Here is a 25351-nt window from a genome sequence, read left to right as displayed (position 1 = left end):
TCGATGTTTTATACTTGTAATGCCTAATAATGGTTTGGTGAAGTACTAAGATTCTAGTTGCTGTAGGACGTCCCATACTCATCCGCTCATCTTTTTCCCTCTTTAACAAGTCCTTGCCAACACACATATTTAGTGATAATTTCTTCTACTGATTTCCTTCCTGCGTTCCTTGGATGGAGCACCTACTGTGTTCCTTGACCACAATCTGCTGTTGGCTCTTCTGCGATCTTTCTGTTCTTCTCACCCAGGCATTCCTAGGTACACCTTACAGGCTCACAGAACCACAAAGTAGATTCCTGGTATGCCAAGTTACTCTAGCATAGCATCACATAAAGCTATATCCAACCAAAAAAAAAGTAGGACACACTTCTCTGACAGCAACAGCGAATTACGATGTGCTCCATTGGGTATCTCATACTGTAGACAAAGGAGTCTGCCGTCTTGACAGGCAGTAATCACTGATGTGCAAGATGTTTTATAACATTTCAAGTTGTAGGGTGGCTTGGGGTGCACGGCATAGTAAAGTTGTAGATCTGCTCTTGATGAGCCTTTTTTGTTTGCAAACAGAAATGCCTGCAAATGCCAAAGAGGACCGCCCTTGCCTTCAGAAGGTGCCTCAGATAACAGTGTCTTCGGGAACCTCCGGCACTTCCTCGCTACTGAAGACATCTGCTTCATTTGAGCAAGGCCCCTCAGGTCAGCTGTCCTTTGAACACTGCCCTAGCAGCAACGACAGTCATCTGGAAATCTTGTTAAATTCCCACAGCCCTCTGGGGCGGTCGAGTGAAGTCACCCTACTGAAAGTGGGTGAAGAACCACACTTTGAAGGGGTGATGGAAGGATTTTCCAACAAAGCTGCCGATGAACTGCTGACACCCCACGAGATCCTGCCCACTCCCCTGTCACCCATGGAGACCCAGCTGTCTCCCTCTTCTGGAGAAGGAACTGGTTTGCACATGAGCTTCACAGAGTCTCCTTGGGAAACAATGGAATGGCTGGACCTCACTCCGCCTAGCTCAGCCAACGGTTTCGGTTCCCTCACCACCACTGGGCCCAGCATCTTCAACATTGATTTCTTAGATGTTAGTGATCTCAACTTGAACAGTACCATGGACCTGCATTTACAACAGTGGTGAACAGAATAAGCCTTATGTGTGGGGATGCAGCTAAACACAAACAGATTTCCATTAAAGAGACTCAGATACTTTATCAGAGAGCTCTGGTGACAGCCAGGAAGAAGAAACTGGAGTCAGTTTTCCCAGGATATTCCCCTCCCCTATTACAAATGAAATTGCCAGATAATCTCCCACACACCACAAAGCAAATCTCTGGCGCAGGAGTCTCCTCCTCAGCAAGCACAGCTAACTTTAGTAGCTTCCAAGAAAGACTCACTCTGCAGCAGAATTATGTTTGGTATGCACATCCATTTCATCCCTAACATATCTATCATCCAGATCAGGTTCTGCTATATTGTCTCTTATTACCTACTGTGGGGAAAAATTTGGTTGACTTACAGCTTGCAACACTCTGCATGGCAGCCACTGCCTTTCCTCCTGATTCTATACATGAAGACTTCAAAAAAAGTCAGCTCACGAAGAAGCCATTGTCAGACCAGTAACCTCCAAGCCATCCTTTCACTAAACACTTCTCTCTCTGCCCTGTCTTACCAATTTTAAAGGCACTTGAAATAGAAGTAAAGCAATCTGACTTGTTTATGTGGTGGGCACTCAGCTTGAAAAGAACGCAGAGTAATATAAAAAGCAAGTACATAAATGAAGGATTTTTAATTGACTAGAAGTCTAGGGCGACTTCTATCAATTTTCTGTTTCAGGGTACATTCCTCCCTTCATAAGTACTTTGCTCATTTCTTAATTAAATTAAAAATATAAACATATCTATAATTTGATATAGATAAATCTATAGCATTTCAACACACTACTAAAACCAACCATATTCTTATATATGATATAAATATTATCCATGAGTGTATCAGATCGTCATGAATAAATTTACAACAAGCAATAAAGTAATCGTAACTTATAAAAATGGAAAGGATTACCAATTTAAATTCTGTTTCAAATTCCAAAAACACTTTGAAGGACTCACATTCCTCCTCATATACCAAATAATTTATTCAGTTTAATAAACAGGCAGTCTTGAATAAATTGATAATATTGAATAATATGTTGCCCAGAGCCGATCTGAAAAAGTGACAAAGTTTAATCAGCATAACAAGTGAAGGTTGCAAATCTACGACTAAGTCTACCACGGTGGAAGAAACTGGGCAACTTACCCCTTGAAGCCTAAACCTATGGCCTTTGTCGGTCTTTAAATTAAGATATTGCCAGATCTAAGTCCGTCAGTGATGGTACAGAACACAGTCTGGGTTTTCTCTACATGTCGCAACAGATCTGTATGCAGTATCATACATGACCATCAAGCTGCTGCTAGAATGCTCACACCTGTTACTGCACAGGGCAGACCCCAAAAAGGAGGCTGCCAGGTTTTCATCTAGGGCAAGGTCAGGCTAGCTGGTACAAGGCAGGACTACAGCAGGCCCAGCTACACAGCAACCATTTCCCAGCCCAAAGGCTTCATACCAAGCACCAGATACTCATTATGTTCCTAACCATCGCTTTCCTGAGGGCAGACAAGAATATTGCAATGTATCACTCAAATATGTTGCCTCATTAAAAGAAGATGCAAATGCTGCCAGCCTGGTAGGGTTCCTTTGTTCACATGTGGGTAGGCTTCACCCAGGTGATGACTCCACAACTACATATAAAAAGCAAAGTCTGGGTAATGAGCAAAGCACTATGTTGTGAGATATCTACCCTTTATTCGTTTTAACCATAGTTCTCCCTTTATACCACAAAGTGAGGGCCCAGCCCTCAGCCACAATTCCAAACTATACTCAGATCCACTTGAGCAACAGATCCTCACTACACCGCTGAATGTCCACAGTAACAATTGAATGTTATAATTTACCTATACAGTGGTACCTCTAGATATGAACGGGATCTGTTCCGGAGCCCCGCTTGCATCTAGAAACAAACGTAACTAGCGCCGGCACGTCTGCGCATGTCATTTTGAGCGTCTGTGCATGTGCAATCGGCGAAACTTGGAGGTAACACGCTCCGTTACTTCCGGGTTGCCGCGGAGCGCAACTTGAACACGCTCAACCCGAAGCGCATTCAACCCAAGGTATGACTGTAAATGATCATTAATAATTTCCTTAATGCCCAGTGAGCTTACCGTTTGTCTTCTTGCACATACCTTCTTATCTTTCATTCTAGCAAGTTCAAAAGCCTTTACATTCCCCTCAGTTTTACTTTTGCCTATAGACCAAATGCTGAGTGGTTGGGCCTAGGAAGCAGATAGTTGACTGGGGGCTAAATCTTGAGTCTAGTTATGAGACTGACAAAAGAAATGTAGAAGCAAAAGTCCCAACGGCACTTTAAATGTATCCTACTTGGCTCAAAGCTAGGTGGTAGTTTAAAACAAATTACACTACTGTATCTACAGTGATGGAAAGTGTATTTTAACTAAACCGGTCCCTATATGTCAGGATTTATTAATTTATTTTTAAAAAACAAAATCACTTCTGCTTCTTGTTGCAACCAAATCTGAAAATGTCAGCTGCTGTCAAAGGTGCATCATGCTTCAATAAGATGCACCAGACCATAAGACGCACCTAGTTTTTGGAGGAGGAAAACAAGAAAAAAAAAATATTCTGAATCTCAGAAGCCAGAACAACAAGAAGGATCAATGCGCAGCGAAAGTAGCGATCCCTCTTGCTGTTATGGCTTCTGGGATAGCTGCGCAGCCTGCATTCGCTCCATAAGACGCAAACACATTTCCCCTTACTTTTTTTGGAGGGAAAAAGTGAGTCTTATAGAGCAAAAAATACAGTAAGCAGGTGAATAAGCCTTTAAAACAATTGTCTGCTATGATGTTTATGGCCCTTGAGTGAAACTTTGCTTGAACTATACCGGTGCTATAAATTAATACAACTTAAGCAGGTGGTGAGACATATGTTGAAAGGGGAGGGCAGGTACTTATATAGGTACTTCCAAATTGGCAACTCTTAGTTGTGCACAATCATTACTCTCCATAAAGTCTTTTCCATACAGAAAAACTTTCCACACTCAAGAGTTGAGGATATAGTACTTGTTTTATGTGTAATCTGCACCACTAGACATGACATAGGCATGGAAGTGGGAAAGGGACCATTCTGAACAAGCCAAATTAATTCTTTAATTTACAACAAACCACTTTTTTAAAGTTCTATTATATGGTTTACTTTTATGGCTTCTTAAAAAAGACAGCACTTTTTAAATTAAGATAATGGTAAGAAAACAACAATTTTAAAAGCAATTTCAATTCTTAAAATTTGAGTTAAATTGTTTTTCATGTAAGTACAATTGTGTGATTATTTCAATTCTAATAAATAGGCAAAAGTGTTCTAGCACAAATAAAAAGATGCTTTGAAAAGCCATACTTACAAAATTGTGCAAATGGAAAAACTAATAGGGATGGTGTGCTGAAGTATATGACTAGCAACAGGTTCACCTGCCCAGAGTGTACATAAAATCCACACAAAAAGGATAGAATAGTACTATGGTGATCTACAGCTATGGGGATCATACTGTTGTTCTCTTTTAAAAATGGTATGAAGAGACAGAAGGAAAAACAGGATAATAATTCGATGACATCATGCTGATGTCCCACAGAAAGCGTGAAGCATTCAGCCAAAAACACCTAGCATGGAAGCGTGCAGCATCACAAAGCACATTCTACTACAGCAGAATGGCGCCTCAGAACAGCAAGACAATAGCAGTCAACTGAACAAAACAGATACCTTGCAATGCACACAATACCAGTGAGAAGAATCGCCTTAAAAAATAAACCTCTACTGCCTCCTTCACATGGTGCTGCACCTTCAACACACCTGTCTGTGATCTACACTTCCACAAGCAGCAGCCTCATTGACATCATATTCAACCTTTTAATTGCCTAAGGCTTGTGAAAAGAAGCTCCCATTTACAGTATTGTGACACAGAACTAACTGCACAGAATGCTCAAGTCCACAATATCTTCGTACCTTAGCCATTGCTTTTTTCTGGATTTCCTGCCCAACCTCACCTGTAGTGCAGGGAGCAGAGTGAAAATCCCATGCAAGGTCTTCCAGAGAACAGCTATGAATCCACATCCAAAGAGGAGGAGCTTGTTCTTCTTGGCTAGCTGGGTACTTTGCAGTACTGGCCAATTCATCAGTGTTTTTATTTCTTCTGTAAACCTCTGTGCACTGCAATTCAGAAAGGTCGCACAGTATGGAAGGGCATGTGTAAGAAACAGTTTGTGGCTGCTTTGGACGGATCTGGCCATTTCCTGAAACTGTGTAGAAGTATTGCAAACCAAAGCTAATTACAAAATTATTTACCAAATGAGTGTATTTAATATTGTGTTACTGGAAGGAGTTGTTGGAAATCAAGACAGTACAAAAAGGACCACGTGCCCTCGTGTGTCTTCTTGGCTGAAGAACAGCCTGGACCAGGAGAGCTGTCTCTGCAGACCTCAATATGTGTAGAACTCCAGCCTCACTAGGGTGACTAAACTTCTGAGGTCAAGTAGGGGAAGAACGAACAACTGGTTTTAATATTGCTGCATGTTGTATAAAAAAATGTTTTTTTTTTTATAAGGTCACTATTTAAAGCATGAATTTTCTATTGTACAAATGTTCACACAGTGCACTGGTAGGATAGAACAATCCTTCACATGCTTGTTTTCTTTTACTTAATTTTAATATGCAAAAAGTTAGAAGTCATTCCATTGAGGCTTTTTAATAGCACTTGAATACAGACTAGTTTTAGGTGCTACACTGCCATGCGGTACAGGGCTTTTTATCCTTATTTAAAGGGATGCTGTCAACTATATATATATATATATTAAAAAACCACACTGTAAATAAACACAATGCCTTACCTCTGTGATCAGCACTGCCGTACTTAATTAAAAGACTCCCTGTGATGTCACACTGAGTGCTTGTTTTGCAGTTATTTTGTCATGTGCAAGCTTTAACAATAGTAGATAGTCCATGATTTCTTCAGTGCTCTATCCATAAAGCCTGGCCAGCCTGGACTAGTTTATCTCTCATTTCACCTTTACAAGCCACTATGTGCAGAAAGTTAGGCAGAAAGTCAATAATTTGTTCAGTGAACTTCAAAGACATGTCATATCACAGCTTCTTGTCATTTAACTGCTAAAGGAGAAGTGAAAAATGCAATTTCCCCCCCTGGTCTACAGAATAAAATCTTTTTTAAAAAAAAATGCCTCCCCCCACCCACCCCAAATGATAGAAATGGAAGAGGCTGGTAATGGTCTGGAGAACGTATGAGAATTTAGTTCAAAATGATTTCAATGAATTTATTGAAACCAGTAACATAAAAATACAAAACAGATGGAACAAGAAACAAAAGTCCCAAGTGGCAGCTACCTTGTTGGGCAGGGCTACTGATGAGAAATATATTTTGTGTTAAATGACAAATATAACATAAATCAGCAACGTGATGCTGTTGCCCAAAAGGCAAATTCAAATCTAGGATGCACAAGTGTTATACGCCATGCATGACCCAAGTAACTGGGTCATTCATGTGGTAATGTCAGACCTCAAATACAGTAGTAGCTAAAGATGAAAAATATTATCCAATGATTTCCCCCATACGCTGATAGAAAGCTCTTTGATCCAGCAAAGGCTTCCAGCAGCAGAATGGGATGAGAGGCAAATTTTGGCAATTCCTCCTTCCAACCTGAAGTCCCCCAAAACATACTCCATAGGGTTGGGGGAACCCTTCAGAACAGTGCGTGAGATGGCATAGGAGACTGTGGGGGAATAACAAAAAGCACACCCCTCCCCATTCTACTGATGGAAGCTCTGCTAGATTAAAACGTTTGCAGTCAGCATGGGGGTACCACTGTGTAAAATGCATAGACAGCAAACAAAGTAATTTGTTCAGGGGAGTAAAAAAAAATTTTAAAGGTCAAACAATGGTCAGGATCAGTTGAGCCTCTTGTATTTCAGGGGCACCCCCTCAAAGTCCCACCATCCCTTTTGGTCCTTCTTGCAAACATCAATAAATAGGAAAACTTGGCCAGAGAAAGATGGCATTTTTAAATTTCATTTTGCATTTATTGATTTCCCCATCATCATGTCTGACCTTATAGCAAGATCATATTCGGATCCTTGATTTATTACAACTGACCTGCAGGCAGGGGGTGGGGGAGAACCTATTACATTAACACTTTGATTCCATGTAGAGTATTTTAAATAGAAGAGGATGTCAAACCAGGAGAGGATAAAATAGTTGGAAGCTCTTAGAAGCTATCGTGTTGTCAAACTCCATTTTACTTACAGACAATAAGGCAATATCCCCTGCACATCAGCTTCTCAATAAACTTTACATTTTTTTCTATGGTACAAGAAAAAAATTAAACCAGAGCTCACAATGTACAGTTCTTACACTATTTTCACAGCTTCTGAACACTATACATCTTTATAAACATATACTGTAATATAAATGCTGCACCCTTAATATATCAATCTATGATTAATATGCTAGAACAGTCAGTTTCTCTCAGACATCCACTGAGCCTGAATAGGAGCTACGCTCATTTGCGGTTAGCCGAATGGAAATGCACTGCTAATGTACGTGAGAATAGAATGCAAAATGAAGGGGGCTCTAATTACTATTCAATTTCCAGCAGGCACAAAGAGGAAAAGCCAGGAGATATGCATATAGAGTTTGGGAACATCTGGGTGAGGTTGAAAATCTTCCACCTGAGTGGATTACAATGAATAATTACTACATTAAAACAGTCCCAACCAGGGACTTTGCCTACCATTGGGCAAGTGAAACAGCCGCTCAGGTGGTGGGTGCTTACCTGGCAGTTTGGTCAGCTTCTGCACTTGTCATTTGCCTCAGGCAGCAAAATGTCTTGGAATGGCCCTGGTCCCAACTGGTTCCCATTTCAATACATTATCTCTTATGGTGTTGACCAAGTTTTTGCCCCCAAATCCTATTAATCAGCTGGTATACTAGAGAAAATTAAATTAACTGGTTATAGTAACAGGGTCTTGTTATCGCTGACCCACTCATTGGTAAAGCTTAATTCCCTTACAATTCTAGTATTACATGTTAAATAGTGACAGTTACTGAGATTACAAATAACTTTGGATTTTAAAAAACACCACTTCCTCCCCCTTGTGACTTAGAAGATAAGATCATACTGGATGCAGTTGAGATGACAATATAATTGTTTAAAGGGCTCCCCCACCCCACCTCTGGGTTTCCTTTTTTCTGTCACATGCGTTTATTAACTTAACATTCCAGTTCTCTTAGTTACCGTTGTGTTAGGAAATTCTTCTAATAAACAAATTCATCCACAAAATGAAAGCAAACATATTTAGCATCCTCTTTGTAATGATTTTGGAAGCCCAACTATCCAACTGATGGGGATATGGGGAGCTTATTTGATCTGATGGTTAATATCAGAAATCCAAGTCATACCTGGAGCTCTGTGGGAAGTTTCTATGCAACTGGAAAACATGAAAAGTTTGATGGAGATAAATTACAAATAATTATTAACAATGTAAAATAGCTCTTCACAACTGCGAACTGTCCCGTACCCTTTCAATGGAGAAAGTTTAGTCATGAGTTGGAAATCAGGGGTCACAAGCCAGTTAAATTCAACTGAGTAGTTTAATAATTCCTCAGGTAAAAGTCTTATCTCACCAGGTAACAATTTACAGGACACCTAGTTCTACTGAAGAGTGGCTTGCTTGGAAAATGAAACAATACATTATTCTCCATGAGTTCAAACTCATACTCTCATGAGTTTAATTGTTAGCTCCTTTCAATGCTATGCAATGCATTTTTATTTTTATTTTTTGGTAAAGACATAGTCCATTTTACATGATCACTTCTTTCTCCCTCCGAAATATGAAGTTCTGCTGAGCCACAATTGTCTTCAAAACATATACTGTGACTGAAAAGCAACAGAATTTCAAATCAATTAATCTATTGCACTTTGTGAAGAAATATATTTATATATATATTTATATATTATCCCCTCTTTGCCTTTGTTGGCTTCAGAAGGTAAAAGTAGCTCATTTGGCTGCATAAGTTTCTTTCTCCCCAAGCAGTTTATGTTCAAAATCAGATAGGCCAATGCCTAACTTCCTTTCTTTTATATTATCTGTAACAATTGGAAGAGTTTGAGAGAATAAAATCATTCCAGTAGCTGCTGAGAAGTCTCTGAGTCTAGAAATTAACTTTAGGTGCTATCCAATCATGGTCAACAAATAAAATGTTACTTATTTCCACGTTTTATGAATATGTCCACAAAAAGAGCAAAATGAGGTCTCTCTTTGACTGACACTAACACTGTGATCAGGTATTATTACATGGATGCACTTTATAAGTGACAATAATATACAGACAGAATGGAAGAAAAACACCAACATTATTGCACATGGTGTCTGGGCGAGCGTTAAAACACTGCAATACGGGGTGGAGATTCTGTACATCTTGCTTTTTCTCAGCATTTGCACTAGAGTTTTGATGTAGCAGCAGTATCAATCGACATACATTGGAGAGCTCGGAGTCGTTGGCATTTGATCCAGGATTTTACAAACATAGCACGCAACGTCCACTGTTCGCTCCTCATACATTAGGATGAAGGGATGTTTCTGGTAGAAGAGAAGGGAACAAAATATAGTCTCACTTTTGGAGCACAGAAGGTGCCTCCAGAAGACGTGTGAGCTTCCAAAGGTACTTCCATGCAACTTAACACTTAACAGGTGTTATGAGTTGCTGCGCTGAGGTACCAGCTCACAAGATTCAGTAGAAGGGTTCCAAGCATCAACATGGGCATATACACACAGAGAAGGCAGGTGGGATACAGTACATCCCTTGGCCTTACGTTTGGGAGGAAATGGATAAATGGTGAAGCAGACAAATCCCAAAATCAAATTTTAATTATACCAATTAAATATGTTGTGCAATTGCAAAAAAAACTTTAATTCTCTAGATACACAACACAACCCCTGAATGAACTAAATGTGGGCTTGCTTCATTGCTCACCACAGCAAAAGACAAAATAGCAAGCCCAGCCTCACGGTTTGCACTAAACAGGTAGAATGCAGCTCATATCTCACAAAATGGGAATAGCAATGGGTGCTGCTACAGAATGCCTAATAATATCTGTTGGAAGCTGCCCAGAGTGGCTGGGGCAACCCAGTCAGATGGGTGGGGTATAATAATAATAATAATAATAATAATAATAATAATAATACCAAGCTTCAAAAGAGTTTAAAGTCTTTAAAGTCCTTAAAGTCTTAGCCAGTTCTAGTCTCATGCATTCACATATCCCATCATACTCACCAGAAGCTCCTTATACTTTGGCCTTTTGGACTCGTCCTTTGTAAGGCTAAAAAGATCAGTAAGAGGATTAGGGTGACAGAACATTAGCAGAAAAACATCTGAAATTAAGTGTTGGGCAGTTAAGACACTGCACACTGTCAGAGTCTGCAATTCTATCGCATGAATGCACCTATATGGATGATGATGATGATGATCATTAATGGTCATTTAAGTCACCTCTCTGTCCAAAGGCTGTCCAAAACCAACTCATACAGTGATAGTGACCTGCCTTCTCTTTCACCCAGGGCAATCAGGTAAAGAAATAAATTTTAAAAAGAGGACAGGGCTTCTGCAAGCTGTATAGGAGTGGAATTTCAGCAGATGAGCCACGCAAGACAAGATGCACTCTTGAAATTCCTCTTTCTACCAAACTATGCAGAAGCCCTGGACACTGTATTTTCACCTTTGTATTGCCTATTAGGCTCAGAGTATGTTGTGGGTATTGGGAATCCCAGGACTGTTCTTGGTCTGCAGGTAACCAAGAAAATGCTGCAATATAACCAGAAGCACTCTGAAGTCTGCAACCTATCAGTACGTCTCTCACTCCATTGTTTTAAAAGTCTGAATGCAGGAAGCCTTTCAACAACTTCCTGGCATCAGGGAAGTTTCCTTTTCCTTCTTTCTCAAGACCTGTGCAGCATGAAATTAACCCTTCATAAACAAACACAGGGGGATTCTTAAAAAAGATCCTTCTTGCACTACCATAACCAGCCATAAATGAATATAGAGAGCTCAGCAGAGAGGAAAATGCCACAGTTGCTTTTCAAGGGCCTTGTCTACTTAACACAAATCCTGCTCCCCACCTTTCTAAGGAGGAAAGCACATCACTGAACTAAAGACAGTCTGGTCCTGCCCATTTGCCTCTAAGAAATCAGCTCCAGTTGTAAGAAATAGCAAGCAGTGAGTAGTAAGGAATGAGATAGGTTTTAGGTTATGCTATGCTTCTAATAGGTTATGTTATATTCTGGATTATGTTATGTTCTAATAGATTATGTCTGAATAGGATGAGAGTGTTGGAGATACGTGCGAATGTGTATGTGAATCCGGTCTCGGGTGCTTGATTTTCGTTGTTGTGTATACTGTGTATATACGGACAATGACAATAAATTTATCTATCTATCTATCTATCTATCTATCTATCTATCTATCTATCTATCTCAAGAGGGTAATTAACTGCATTTTAAAAACACTGCAGAAAAATGTCAAACCAACAGGTGGCAGCACATCAACACTGTAGTGAATTTGAAGCGACTGTCTTGCTTTAATCAGTTTGTAAAATGTACATTGATCATTCTCCTTTAAATACCACTCCTCCGCTTTCTCTTTTGTGTGATTATAGCCTCAAAGGCAATTGTTTCATCTTAAAGGTATCTTTAACTATTCTAGCTCCTGCAAGGCTCCAAATCACCACTGATGTAGAGTAATATACTAAACGATGTTAAGTTGCTCACATAACACTTCCTGAGCCCATTCTGGTGTGCTAAATGTAACAAGAGCAACCAACTCAGATCCACTTCGTTTTATCCACAGGACAATGTAATAATTGTGCTGCAATGAGGCAAACACAGCTTATCAACATTCATTTAAAATATCACAGCTACAAACCTGCAGGTAGGCAAACTCCCAGCAGGAGGCACTACAAAGATATATTCTGCAGTTTACAGTGTGCACTCTATTTGATGCAATCGCTGCTCCCTCTATCATATATCGAGGAGGCAACAACAAACGGATCTCCAAGATGTAATTAGGGGCTACAAAAGGTCTTGCTACAGACACAGCCTGAGGAAAGGCCTCCCTACCATCCCAGTGCTATTTGTCAAATGTGAGAAGTCAGTAAGGAAGATCTGTGTTGCCTTCACGTTGAGTGGCAACTCAACTAGGGAAGGACATGTCTAAATCTCTCCAAGCCACCACTTCCATCACACATGCAGGAAATGTGGCATTAATTTAAGGCTTGCAAGTGGCTCTTCATACTGCAGCTTTCTCCACCCAACCCACTTTCATCCTTAGTGGAGGAAAAATGCACCATTTCCTGAGCCAGAACCACTTACTAATGCCCTGAAGAGCCCCAGAGCGAGGCATACTCACCACAAGTTGACAAAGTTGATAAAACTTTGGGAGAACTCCCGTTCCTCTGAGTTACTCAGCTGTGGTGGGTCTCCTTTGACTACTTGTGTCAGTTGATCAAATACACTATTCCATTTGGGATAGGGGAACCGTCCTGTGGCCAGTTCATACTACACCGAAAGAAAAAGGAACAACATGGGCTAGATTAGCCATTGTAAAGTTCATGGGGGCAGGAGGGTGGGAGCGAGGATTCTCCAAACAAGCCCCATCAGCAGAAGCTCTGTGCAAGGTTTCCAACTCCTTATGATTTAACAATAGCAACCCTCCCAAATTAGCCATCTGAAATCAATAAAGCTTGGGGGAAAGCAGGAGATGGCTTGTACCTGAGAAATAATAGTTCCGGTACTCAAAAGAGATTCCCAGACATAGTAGCAACTTAAAAGAGCTCAACCCTCTGCATCCTAATGCCCCCTGCTCCCTTCTTTGCAGCTGGATGTATTCAGATGAAGAGTCCCTTAAACACACTTTACCATTTGTGAAAAGCCCACAAGTCTGCTTTCCACAGATAGGGGAGAAATTCTATCTTGCTGCTGTAGAAGAGCTGCAATGCTTTCTACTTCTTTTGTTAAAAAGAAGAAGAATCATATGAGGTGTGCAGGCAATTGCTGGGGAGACAGAGTGGGCAACTTACCAGCTGCTTCAATTAAATTTAAAATGTTCACAAAACAGCAGGCAAGCACTTGACCTTTAAAACACGTGAAATAATAGTGTGTGTGTGTTCTGCATTAACCCAAGCCCCTATTTTGCATTTGTCTCCGGTTGACTGACCTCAAGCTTCCCATAAAAAAAGCAGTGGAAACAATGTCTACCCATTCCTCATAAACATACTAGTCATACCTCGGGTTACAGAAGCTTTGGGTTATGCACTGTGCCAAAACCGGAAGTACCAGAACAGGTTACTTCTGGGTTTCAGTGCTTGCACAGAAGCACTAAATCGCGTTTTGCACATGTGCAGAAGCGCCAAATTGCAACTTGCACGTGTGCAGATGCGGCGCTGCGGGTTGCGAACGTGCTTCCCGTATGGATCACATTCGCAACCCGAGCGTCCGCTGTACATGCTAGGGCAGGGCCCAGAGGCATTCCAGGGAAATGAAGGAGGTGGTAGCTGGAGTTCCTGGTTTCCCCCTTCGATACCATTGCCACCTGTCCCCACCCCTAGTCAGATCCACTTTGGGGGTGACTACTAGGCTAATGCTAAGGGTGTATGTGCCCAGAGAGGGTACCAGCCCCTTCGAATCTGGAATTGTCTCTGATTAGACCGAACCCTTTCTGCTTCAATACACTCTTCTCCACTCCTACTAAGTTAGCTTTCTTCAGTGGTCCAAACCTAGGAAGGCTGGGCTTACATTGGCTCTAAATGGGCAGCAAGGAACAGATTTCCTAGCTTAAAGCATGGTTCTTTTGAGGTTTTAGCATGCATTGCTGCCCCCTAGTAACAGAGTAAAGTCACTGCTGATAAAAAGTAGCCACGGAAGCCAAACTGCGTAGCAGAGGAAAGCTGAGCCAGGTCTGTTATTCAGGGAGGCAATGCAGGCCCTATCACAGCGTACATGTTCACAAGAGTAATGCCAGTTTAGCTTTTACTTCTCCTAAAGCTGCTTCACAAGCTGCTTTAGGGTTTTATCTCCAGCAGCATGCAAAGCCCTTAGCATTTCTCACTTACCAATGTAATCCCTAAGCTCCAGACATCAGAGCGGACATCATATCCTTGCCTGGATGCACTGGGGTCTATCCTCTCTGGCTGAAATTAAGAGGAGGAATATCAGTTATATAAGAAAAAGACAAGAATTTACTGAAGTGGGATATGGAGAAGGATTCATTTAACACCAACTGTCCCTTCCATGATCCTAATCCTAATGCAGGGCTGCATGTACTCTATTTAAAGCAAATCAGAATCCTGCAACAAGGTATGAATTGTGCAAAGGAAGCAAACATTAGGGGAGATTTAAGAGATTCCTTTTTTACCCACCCCAAAACTGCAAAGACTGGCCTTGAGGAGAAATCACTGCAGCTATCCTTCTGAAATTTTTGATTTCTCACTAGTGAAGGGGTAGGAAGGAATTGGACCTGGATAAACACTGAGCCAAATTAGGCAGCCCCTTAAGCATCTTTGACTGAGGCGGACTGTTTTCCAAAGTACTGAATCTGGAGTCTGAACTGAAAGCCTTAATATGAGTCTTCTCAGGATAATTAGATCCCATGGTTCCCACTAGGAAGCCATGGACAATTATTATATACAGGTTTCATCACGGTGAAGTATTAAACGTATTTCAATGTTTCAGGTGCCTAAAGTCTAGATATTATTCTATATAAAATTACCCTCTTATTTTATTTGTGCATTTTATGATGTTGTATTGTTAGGATTGTACTGAACCATTCAATCTTTTGCAGCACTTTTGTCCAATCTGGTTCTGCTTGGCAAAAGCATCTGCTATTAATGTCACAACTCAAGTGTATTAGTCTCACTTGGCTGGTGCCAGTATTTCTGAAAGAATATTCTTTGTTTCCCTGTTATCTGTGGCTTTGAATCTGGCATCACTTCTCCTTAAAAAAACTAACACATCAAACTAAGAACAAATGGCAAAAGAATCTGTATTTTTGGAAATCTTGTGTAACCATCTGTCTGTTATTTAAATGGCAATAGGGGGCATCCATCTTAGACTAGTCAATTATTCTGCCACATTTTGGAACTAAAGCTATATTTTATTGATCCGTGCTACCACAAGGCACCAACATCCTCATCAGAATGTTACTAAGCAATTCTCAGACTTAATTTACTCAAAAGGAATTTCACTGAACTGTATGTTCCCCGTTCCCCTGCACCTTTGTATGGTAACCATCATGGCCCAAAATGTCCTCACTCTATTCCCGAGCCTCTTCTTCCCAGGAAAAGCTCTGGTAGGAGCCACAGGGTTTTACTAGCTCATTATAGATTCCTCCTACAAATGACCATCTAAATGCAATGACATAGAAAATGGATGCTTCCAATACCTTCGCCAGTAGAGGGACCAGGTTACTAAAGCATGAAAGAGATTTGATTACTGCAAGAAAAGCTGTTCACAGCTTGGGTGTGCAGTGATGTAATGTACTAAGATTAAGCTGGAGAAGCCTCACATCAAGCTAACTTCATCTAAGTTTTAGCTTGTGAAGCTGAAGAATGATTTCAACCTCAGCCATTCATGTACAAAATATTTACCTTCTGCCTTTACAACAAAGCAAGTAAAAGAAAGGATTCCATTTCTATTCGCACCTCACCCATCACATATAAGTTTTCAAATCCCACTTACTGCCATGTAGGGCCGGCAGCCAGCATCTCTGGTTTTGGCAATGGAATCTACAAGTTGTCCACTAATGCCGAAATCACAGAGTTTAATATTTCCGTTTCTGTCCAGAAGAATATTGGAAGGTTTAATATCTGCAACAGATGTGCGCAAACAGAAACATATTTAAGCAGATAAGCTGCAACCAAAGGACTTCAGTTTCTAACTGCTGAAAGTTACATAGCGTCAGACACAAAGTTACGACTAAAGACAGCAACTGCATGTCACAGAAACTAGAGTCACTCCCCCTCTGGAATTAACAGGAGAAATAAATCAGGAACCTGGATTCGAGCTTGCTTCCCATGATATCCGAAGTCAGGATCTCAGTTTGTTACTCCCTTACAAACCAGGATCACTAGCCAGCCTTAAACCATGGTTTGTTGTTGGCTTACAAATCCTGGCTTGTTAAGGAGTAACAAACTAGGCACCTCAGCCAGCCAAGCAACCAACCAACCAATGGCAGCAGCTTTGGTGTGTGAGAGAACCCCTCCCATAGGACTATGACCCTGTTCTGCACACAGAAACTTGTGACTTAAAAAATGTAACACCCAATGAGTGTTGTCAATTGGTTCTGTCCTAATGTCAGCCTCCAACTGGTAGCCCAAGAGAACCAAAACTCACACGGACATAGTGAAACATAAAAGGATCATGCGGAATACCCCAAATAGTCGGCTCACAAATGTATTTTGCATAATCTACAGGCATGCTCAGGAAGAACTGCGTGTGACAGGCATACCACACAGTAAGAAACACAAATCCAGAAAAGCCTACCTCTGTGAATGATTTTCAAGTTTTCTTTTAAGTGGTTTAGTGCTTTCACAGTCTAGGAGAGAAAGAGAAATTTTATTGAGAACAAAAATAACAAAATGCCTCCTATTACACAATCCAAAGCCAAACAATTTAAAGATGCATCTCAGACAGCTTATAAGGCAGAAATGCAGATGCATCCCTTTAAACATTTAATAGCTATACCATGTTAGAGTGCAGTTAATGCAAACAAAATGTGATAGAAATGGTTGTGTAAGACCATGGTTTGTTTCCTGCTTGTGCTAGCGGGGGCCATGAGTGGTGCTGGGATAGGGGGCAGTGCACTCCCCAACCAAGGAGCTCACCCCCACTCTTGCCTCCCCGTTGCTGGACTCCTGTCATTGGCATATACTGCTATTTTTCTTTCAGAGATCTTAGCATGTGGGACACAACCCATCCACCTAGAACAGGGGTCAGCAACCCATGGCTCCGGAGCCGCATGTGGCTCTTTTACACCTTTGCCGCGGCTCCGGGGCGCATACTAGCGAGGGGAGGAGGCGCATTGTGTGCCCCGACACTCCCCACTGTTTTAAATGTTGCAATGGTTTTGTGGCTCCCAGTTTTTTTTTTCTTCGGTCCAAGTGGCTCTTTTTGTCTTAAAGGTTGCAGACCCCTGACCTAGAAGTATATTTTGTACTTTCTGTGCCCCTCCACCACCAGAAGAAAAAAAAATTCTGAAGCCGCCCTGGCAGAGATTGAGCAGTATATGGTAAACCATTAGGTTTCACAGCAACAAGCCTAAATAAGTCAAATCATCTCCCGCCTAGATCCTGGATTTGAAAATCTAAGTAGAAGTGTGCACACACAAAAAAGGCAGCAGTGAGAATAGAAAGAATACTTACAGCTAAAGTGATTTTGCCTAGAATTTCTTCTGGAATAACGTCATCTAATACACTATATACATATTTGTAAAATTTATCAAACGAGGTAGACATGAGCTCCATACAGATCCAACAGTCACCCTAAGAATAAAAAAGCAGTAAGCAAGACATGTTTTATTATTGTTAATCTGAAATACACATATGGGGTGGTCAATGTGCAACTCTTGCTAAGCTGTGATGGAAAGGGAAGCATAGAAAAGAAGGTCCTCGGACGTACAAACCAACACCAATGCAAACCTTTGCCTTACGAAGAGAGACAAAGCAGAACATACATATTTCTGTGAACAAACTTCAAGTTGGTCTGCCTCACAAAATATTCTGCTTCCTCTTTTGTCAAATAACAATTGGTCTAATCAATTACCGTATATACTCAAGTAAAAGCTGACCTGAATATAAGCCGAGGCACCTAATTTTACCACAAAAAACTGGGAAAACTTATTGACTCGAGTATAAGCCGGTTCACCACACCACAAACCTCCTAGTGGGCCGGAGAGCGTGTGTGCACATGCGCACACGGCAGAGGGGGCTTCTCTCTCTCCCCCAGCCCCTCCAGTCTCTCTGCCTACCTAGGGTGCTGCCGAGAGGCAGAGGCTGGTGGCAGCAGCATCGTAGGAAGAACGAGCAGCCCAAAAGGGCTGCTTTCAGGCTGCTCATTCCTCCTCCACCACCACCAACAGCCTCTGCCGCTCGCAAGGGCAGGCACAGGAGCCGTGCTTGGCAGAGCAGTGGCAGCACGAGCGGCGGCAGCAAACAGCTTGCTCCGATGAGGGGTTGCTGAAAATGCACTCAGGTGGGACCCTCATTCGAGTATAAGCCAAGGGGGGCTTTTTCAGCAAAAAAAATGTGCTGAAAAAGTCAGCTTATACATGAGTATATACGGTAGTTAGGTGGCATGTGACATTCAAATACAATAGGAATTGTCCACCCCAAAATACAATGGCATTGCATTCCTCCTGACCCCTGGAGTAGTCAGATGCTTACCAGGCTTCTCAATGTCTTGGGCCAGCTATTATATCTCAGTTTAACCTACCGGGCAGGGTTGTTGTGATAAAAATGGGGGAGAACCATGTGCACCATCCCAACCTCCTTAAGAGGAGGAATGTGATAAAAGTGAAATGTAATAAAAGGTAGAAAGTTTGAAAGCCACAAGTGTATAACACATGATTATAATGAACCTTTTGAGAAGCACTGAAATGAAATAGGCATTTTAGAAATAAAGCAGTGCTAACGTTTTCTTTACATGCATCTCCCCCACCAAACTAGTTTACCCTTGCAAATTGTCTACTGCCTGCCCTTCAGTTAATGTGCTTCATTACCCATTAAAACGTCATAAAACGTATTAACTAAATCTGTTACAAACTAAGCAGATTTTGAGTGCCCACCTCTCTGAAGAGTGCTCCATAAAACTGAACAATATATGGGCAATCACTACTTCGCATAACTACATCCAAATCCATTAAAAGCTGTTTCTGTTCCTTTTCATCCACTGTCGAACGAATTCTCTGAAAGAATAAGAAAGGAAGAGATATCATAATTAAAGTAAACAGAACTAGCTGTGTTTGCATGTCACATTAATATCTTATTATGGGCTCACCCACATGAACCATGTACTGCTCAAAAGCGCCTGCTTAACTCCTTCCATACTCCAGGCCAAACCCATGGGCTTTGACATGTCATCTGAACCATTTTAATCAGCTCAGGTGATTTTTAAGAAAAATAAATAACCTCTAACCTGTAAGGAAGGTTAGGCTGAAGAACAGCAACTAGCTCAAGGACAACCAAAGAGTTCCATGCCTGAGGAAGGATTCAAACCTGATCTCCAAGGTACTAGTCCAGAAGTCTAACCACCACACCTTGTCCAGTAGTTTAGGATGATAGGAAGACAGCAAGTTGGGGAAGGCTGACTTATGCTATCATTATCATGCAACGATCCATATTTGAGGATGAATATTCCCTTTTATTAGGCAGTATTTTCTTCAGTTCAGGACTCAATTCATGGGACACATTCCAGCCTAACAAAAACATTTGAGTAGGCCGCAGTGCAAGGCTGGCCACAGGTGTGGCTTGGAGAGGAAGCATGGTCTGGAAAGATTACTAAGGACCATATTTGGTCCCTTGGCCTAAGGTCCCCCACCCCCTCCATAAAGAATATGACACGTTGGTAGCCAATCTGTGACTAAGGGCCAAACTGTATGGCATATTAAAAGTGTTTTTAGGCACTGTGTCATGTCTCTCCTTTTAGAAAAGTCAACTGCAGTGGATCCTAATCCTAATCCAGATTTTGATCCTTTACCCATTGCTATTTTCTAGGCAACCTCCTCCAGTACTACCCACAATTTGCTATCACCTTCTGGGGCAAAAAAGCTTCTGTATAGAGTGATTTTCCAGGGAAAACAGTGCAGGGCTAAACAGCTAACCTCTCTTCCAGCCCCAATTGAAAATCAGCATGAACACCCACACCCCTGCTTTTCTAAAGAAAAAGGCCAATTCTAAGCACACAATAAAAAATGCTTTGAACATTAGCACGTAATGTGGCCCCAAGAAGACACTTTACAAAAATATCCCCAGTTATAGCATAACAATATGGATCTCTATATGCTAACTGTTAAGAGTAACAAAAATACCATACCCTCCCCCACCAAACAAATGCTGACCAAAGCCACTTGAGAAAGTTATAATAGCAGGCATGGGACGGTTCTGCTTTGTTCTGGAGACACTATACAATTCTTCTGGGCACAATTATTCTACAGCTGTAAAGCCATTACACATTCCAGAGTACAAATAGTAAGCAGCTCAACTGTTTGCCTAGGAAATGATGAGCAGAACAGAATGATCCAAGTAAAGAACTGCCTGTTACACAGAAGATGAAATGGGAACTCTAAAACACAACTGCAAATCTAACACACTCCAACTGTTTTTCCTTTTTCCAGTGTTTCTTAACTCTCTGGCCAATACCTAAACTGCATATAGGCCAATGCCCTCTAACCTTCACAATTCCCTTCAGCTTGGAACTATTCCTAGCCTTTGTATACAATACATTATCCAATCTTTGTATTCCCAAGGAATCCCATGACCAAATATGCAAAGCACTTGCCATTGTGCTCTCCTTGATTTCAAGAGCCCTGCAAAAACGCAGTTTATCTCCAGAGTTTTCTGACTTTGCTCCCATTTTCTTCTCCAGAATTCCTCTCCTAATATTTCTTTACCATTTTTCCCTTTCTTCAGTGGCTGCTGGTATCTGCCTGACCTTCCTGTTTTCTGTAGAATTCTGTCTATGGAATTTTAGAATTATTTCTTTTCTTTTACTTTTATTTTACTGGCCATCTATATAGAATCTTTTTTCCAGCATCATTTTACCATAAAACAGCCACCTATTATCAAGACTTCCCACAGAAAACACAAGCTGAGCACAAATCAAGGTAGAGTGATCCTGGGAAGATCAAACTGGTTCCAGTGATTGTGGGAACCTCCAGAAAAGCATACCTGGGGGCAGGGAGGAGATCGTCCTGTATGGCAAGCTGAGAGAATCATTATAATAGAGGAATGCTGAATTCCTCCCATAATTTATTAGTATTTAGTATTTATTACTGAATACATGGGAATGGATTAAACATCACCATAATAGCAAAGTTTGAATATGGCAATTATGTCTATCATACAGATAAATGTATGACAGTTGCTGAGCTCAACGTGGAAGTTATGTGAATCCTTAAATGTTCCAAGGACCCATTAAAGATGTATCAGGGAGATGCAATGTGATGTGTCTCTCAGGTAGCCTGTCCATTGTGTTTACAAATGTCCACCTCTGCATTCATACTTTGTGTGCTGTACTGCAGCATACACAAGCGAAACCTGGCTAATCAAAGTGTGAAGCAGTCCACACTGGATGCAACTCCTTGTTGGTACCAACCTATTTACTTGGTAACAAACCTTAATCTGTTGCTATGGAAAACCCAAATATTGACCCTCAACAGGACTCAGCAGAGGCATGGCTACACAGAAAAAAAATATGGCATGTGCCACCCTACAAATTCAGGGAGAGTAGGGAACAAGACAGAATGGATTCCTTCTAGGCCAGAAGTCACTTATGTAGCTCACAGACACAGATACTGGAAAAAGCAGGGTGAAGAACATTTAATATTCCATAAAGCATACTGGTCATGCCCTCTTCTATTCCTATTATACTTGATGACTAGTGTCCTACATGTTATGAAACATGCCAGTATATTTGCTGATAACTGGACTGAGTACAGGGCTCAATTCTGCCTTCACTCCAAGTTATTTTATAGCCCAGTGTTGTTAAAAGAGTATTACAAGAAATGAGTGGTCGGCAGTTTGAATCCACATGATGGGGTGAGTTCCTGTTGCTTTGTCCGAGGCTCCTGCCAACATAGCAGTTTGAAAACACACTGGTGCAAGTAGATAAGTAGGAAAAATGAAAACTACTGTAGCAAGGCAACTAGCTTGTTTCACAAAGCACCCTGACAAAGCACTGCAAAACTGCATTTAATAATAATAAACCTGAGCTGGATTTAAAACCAGGAACCTAGAGATAAAGAGTCTCCGTATATATACAGTGTTTGTGTTAAAAAGAAGCTTACATATATTAGATGTTCTCCTTAAATTTTATAACCCATAATTTTACAAACCAGTTAAGTATTTAATAACACTAAACTACAAGGCAAAATATACAGATAGCGGGGGAAAGCAAACAACTGCTGAGCGCAAGATGGATGGATATTAAACTATCCACTATATATTGCCCCTGCAGTTGGAAAGTACAAGAATTACGGGCATCACCTACTTTAACAGCCATAATTTGCCCACTTGGTTTGTGGACCATTTTGTTGACAGAACCATAAGCGCCTCGTCCAATTTCTCCAAGATCTTTCAAGTCCTCCGCAGTAAAATCCCAATGTTGTTCAGGGGAAATCTTCAATTTTCCTGATGATTCAATGCTGTGTGTTCTCAGTCTCTCTCTGCCAAAAAAAAAATTGGGAAGGAATTTTGCCACATTTTATATCAATTGAAAACTTTCTCTCTCTTACAGCACTCATTAAATGCATTTATACAGAGTAGTGAACATAAAGCTAATGCAATAATATACTTTCCATGAAGGATCTAATCTAGATGGAGGTAACAGGGCAGGATACTGTAAACAATTGCACCTAAAGCAACTAAATTTTTTTTTTAGCTATTAATCAAGACCATCTGTCTCTTATATTACAATAACTGTATGTCTATTTCTGTGGTTGTTTATAAATTCCTGCATAAAACTATTATATTCCTATGAAATGCAGAAGGATAATATTAGTTATGCTACGTAACATAAAGCAACTACATTCTTCTAGAGTTAAGTTTAGGCTGGTGATTGTCTTTCTCCTTTTATTGCCTGCATTGATAACACCATAAAGAAAACCCATACCTGTGGCTGTTGGGTTTCCGAGAAGAGTTTATAAATATTAATAGAAAACAGAAAAAAATGAAGGGATCATGTTAACTCCAAAAATACATGCAGAGCCAATGTTCTGTCAGTGTATTTTTGAAGTAAAAGAAGATTAGTCAAAAAGCCACAAAGCCGTTGGTGCATATTTTAAGGCTAGAAGAAGTGTGCAGAATTTTGCGTCAGTAATAAAGGATTTTTTTACATTGGGTCGAACAGACTTCCACAGCTGTGTTAGGTTTCTTTTCTTGCTGACAAGTGGCTCTGCATGAAGAAATACAGTTTTTCTATTTTTGATGAACAGTGTTCATCTCAAGACAAATGTGAAAGTCTCCAGTATCTTCTACCCATCACTGTCAAATGTTTGAAAATGAAGCTTACTTTGTAAGAGGAAGGTCTCAAAGAATTCAGTAGGATTATTATTATTATTAAGCATGTTTAGGATTGGACTGTTAAACTCTGGGCTCTTCAGCTGCAATTTTAGAAGTGCTTCATAGTTTTAAAGCCCTTCCTCTCAGCCCTGAACCAAGGAACTTGTCAAACCTGATAGCTGAAAATTTAATGTGGATATTTGTACATTTATCACAAACTGTGATTATGGTAAGAGCAGAGAATACTTCAGAAGTAATCACTCAAGTAAAATTATGGGAAATTAATCAAATTACTTAGCAAACTCAACAAAAGCACTGCAATACTAGTTTTGGAATAAGTCCAAACATGAATTCAAGAAAGACCCTCTAAAACCAATGAAAGAATATTAGATAGCAAAAAGGCTTGATCTAAGGCTTTTTAGTTCCTAGACACTGGCTCAATTCAAACAGAGCCTTGGGCATGTACACACCTTCCTCCCATTGCACACTGTTACACATCCTCTTTTGTGGCAAACCAGTTTGCAGTTACATCCAAATAGGCAAAAACATAGTTTGTGCAAACCAAAGTTTGTCTGCAATCTGAAATGCAAACCATGGTTTGATCATGGCTTACAACTGCAGTTTGCCACAAAAGAGGAAATACCGAACGGTGCAATACAAAGGCTTGGCATTACATAATAACACCAATTTCTGAAGATGATGAAGTATCTCTCTCCCTTTCTCCATCATCCCCTGATCTTGGTATGTCATCTTTAATATAGATTCAGCTATACAAGATAAATATAGAGGCAACATAATACCGAGCAAAAAAATAATCTATCAGCATCTCTGAATTCCTGTCTGTGTCATAAATAAACCACCTACAAGACCTTTCTACAAAATGTTAATGAATGAAAAAGGAAAAGAAAAGAATTTAGAAGCTGAGAGAAGCTGAAACAAAAAAGAATAAATAGAAATTCAATTGTAAGCTTTGCCATTTGCACCTGCTAAAGATAAAGCAATTTGTCTTAGAAATCACATTACACAGGTGTTGGGCATTAATTGCTCCCAATCTTCTAGCACATTGCAGGATACTGGTAATATGAAATACTCGTGCTTTTAAATAAACCTGAGAAAAAACAACCTATAGGGAAACAGACACCCCAGATCCTACAAAAAAGTAAACTGATGTCCTGCTAATTGTCTTCTGCAGCTACAAGGCTGAACATCCAGAACCTGTTTACAAAAACATACACTGCTCCCTAAGTCTGCTACTCCTAGGATACTGAAAATTCATACAAATAATATTGACATCATCATAGTATGACTAATTTTTTGGGGGGCGCATTATGGCTAGTTACTTAAATACCCCAAAATAACACACATATAAAACAAGAGCATAGCTCACCATCTTGCCAAGACAAGATTCCCAGGACTTGAACATCAGTGACATGTCAAAGAATTCAAATGGCTTGTCCCCACCCTGATAACCTTGGGATAGATGTGGCCAAACTGTCACAAGCCTGAGCTGCTCAGCTAGGACCCCACCTCCCTCTAGGTTAAGTAATGAATAAAACAATATCTAACAGGTTTCCGTGGAATTCCAATATTTTTATCTTAAAGTCAAAGGCAGATACCGTTTCTGATTCTATCATTAATCAACCCTTCAGATACCTAGGTGAAAGGATCATTTGGATGCTTAGAAGATCTGCCTAATTTAGTTGTGTGTGCAAACTACTTCCATTTTCCTTTTCATACAACCAAATATTAAAATTTAAATACTAAGAAATTAATTTAGCTACCAGAAGCTTTTGGTTTTGATAAGGAGCAGAAAGGAGAGAGAAGTCATAGTAGCACTCAAAATACAATTATAAACCAAAGTATACAAAAGTAAATCAGGGTTCTGTCCACAGCGAAGGTTTAAGTCAATGTCACTACACAT

At 40.5% G+C, this 25351-nt stretch overlaps 2 protein-coding genes across 13 annotated transcripts in view; one reads left to right on the top strand and one right to left on the bottom strand.

Annotated features, from left to right (window-relative positions):
• MYOCD (myocardin) overlaps positions 1–6035 on the top strand; it is a 220826-nt gene extending 214791 nt beyond the window's left edge. Inside the window, 2 exon segments of the mRNA XM_083725808.1 lie at positions 568–3673; positions 3913–6035. Of these exon segments, the coding sequence (XP_083581934.1) occupies positions 568–1136 (569 nt within the window). The 3' untranslated portion in view covers positions 1137–3673; positions 3913–6035.
• A 1129-nt stretch (positions 6036–7164) lies between these two features.
• The window catches only part of MAP2K4 (mitogen-activated protein kinase kinase 4), a 47775-nt gene continuing 29588 nt past the window's right edge, over positions 7165–25351 (bottom strand). For all 12 annotated transcript variants that reach the window (XM_083725867.1, XM_083725872.1, XM_083725871.1 and 9 more), the window contains 9 exons: positions 22421–22595; positions 18999–19118; positions 17578–17697; positions 16700–16751; positions 15896–16023; positions 14272–14349; positions 12570–12718; positions 10443–10488; positions 7165–9748 (listed from right to left, as the gene is read on the bottom strand). In XM_083725867.1, the coding sequence (XP_083581993.1) occupies positions 9635–9748; positions 10443–10488; positions 12570–12718; positions 14272–14349; positions 15896–16023; positions 16700–16751; positions 17578–17697; positions 18999–19118; positions 22421–22595 (982 nt within the window). In that variant the 3' untranslated portion in view covers positions 7165–9634. The remainder of the gene's footprint in view (positions 9749–10442; positions 10489–12569; positions 12719–14271; positions 14350–15895; positions 16024–16699; positions 16752–17577; positions 17698–18998; positions 19119–22420; positions 22596–25351) is intronic.

The sequence above is a fragment of the Podarcis gaigeae genome (assembly GCF_964106915.1).
Source record: "Podarcis gaigeae genome assembly, chromosome: 2".
NCBI lineage: Eukaryota > Metazoa > Chordata > Lepidosauria > Squamata > Lacertidae > Podarcis > Podarcis gaigeae.
This window is presented reverse-complemented; position numbering and strand designations above follow the sequence as displayed.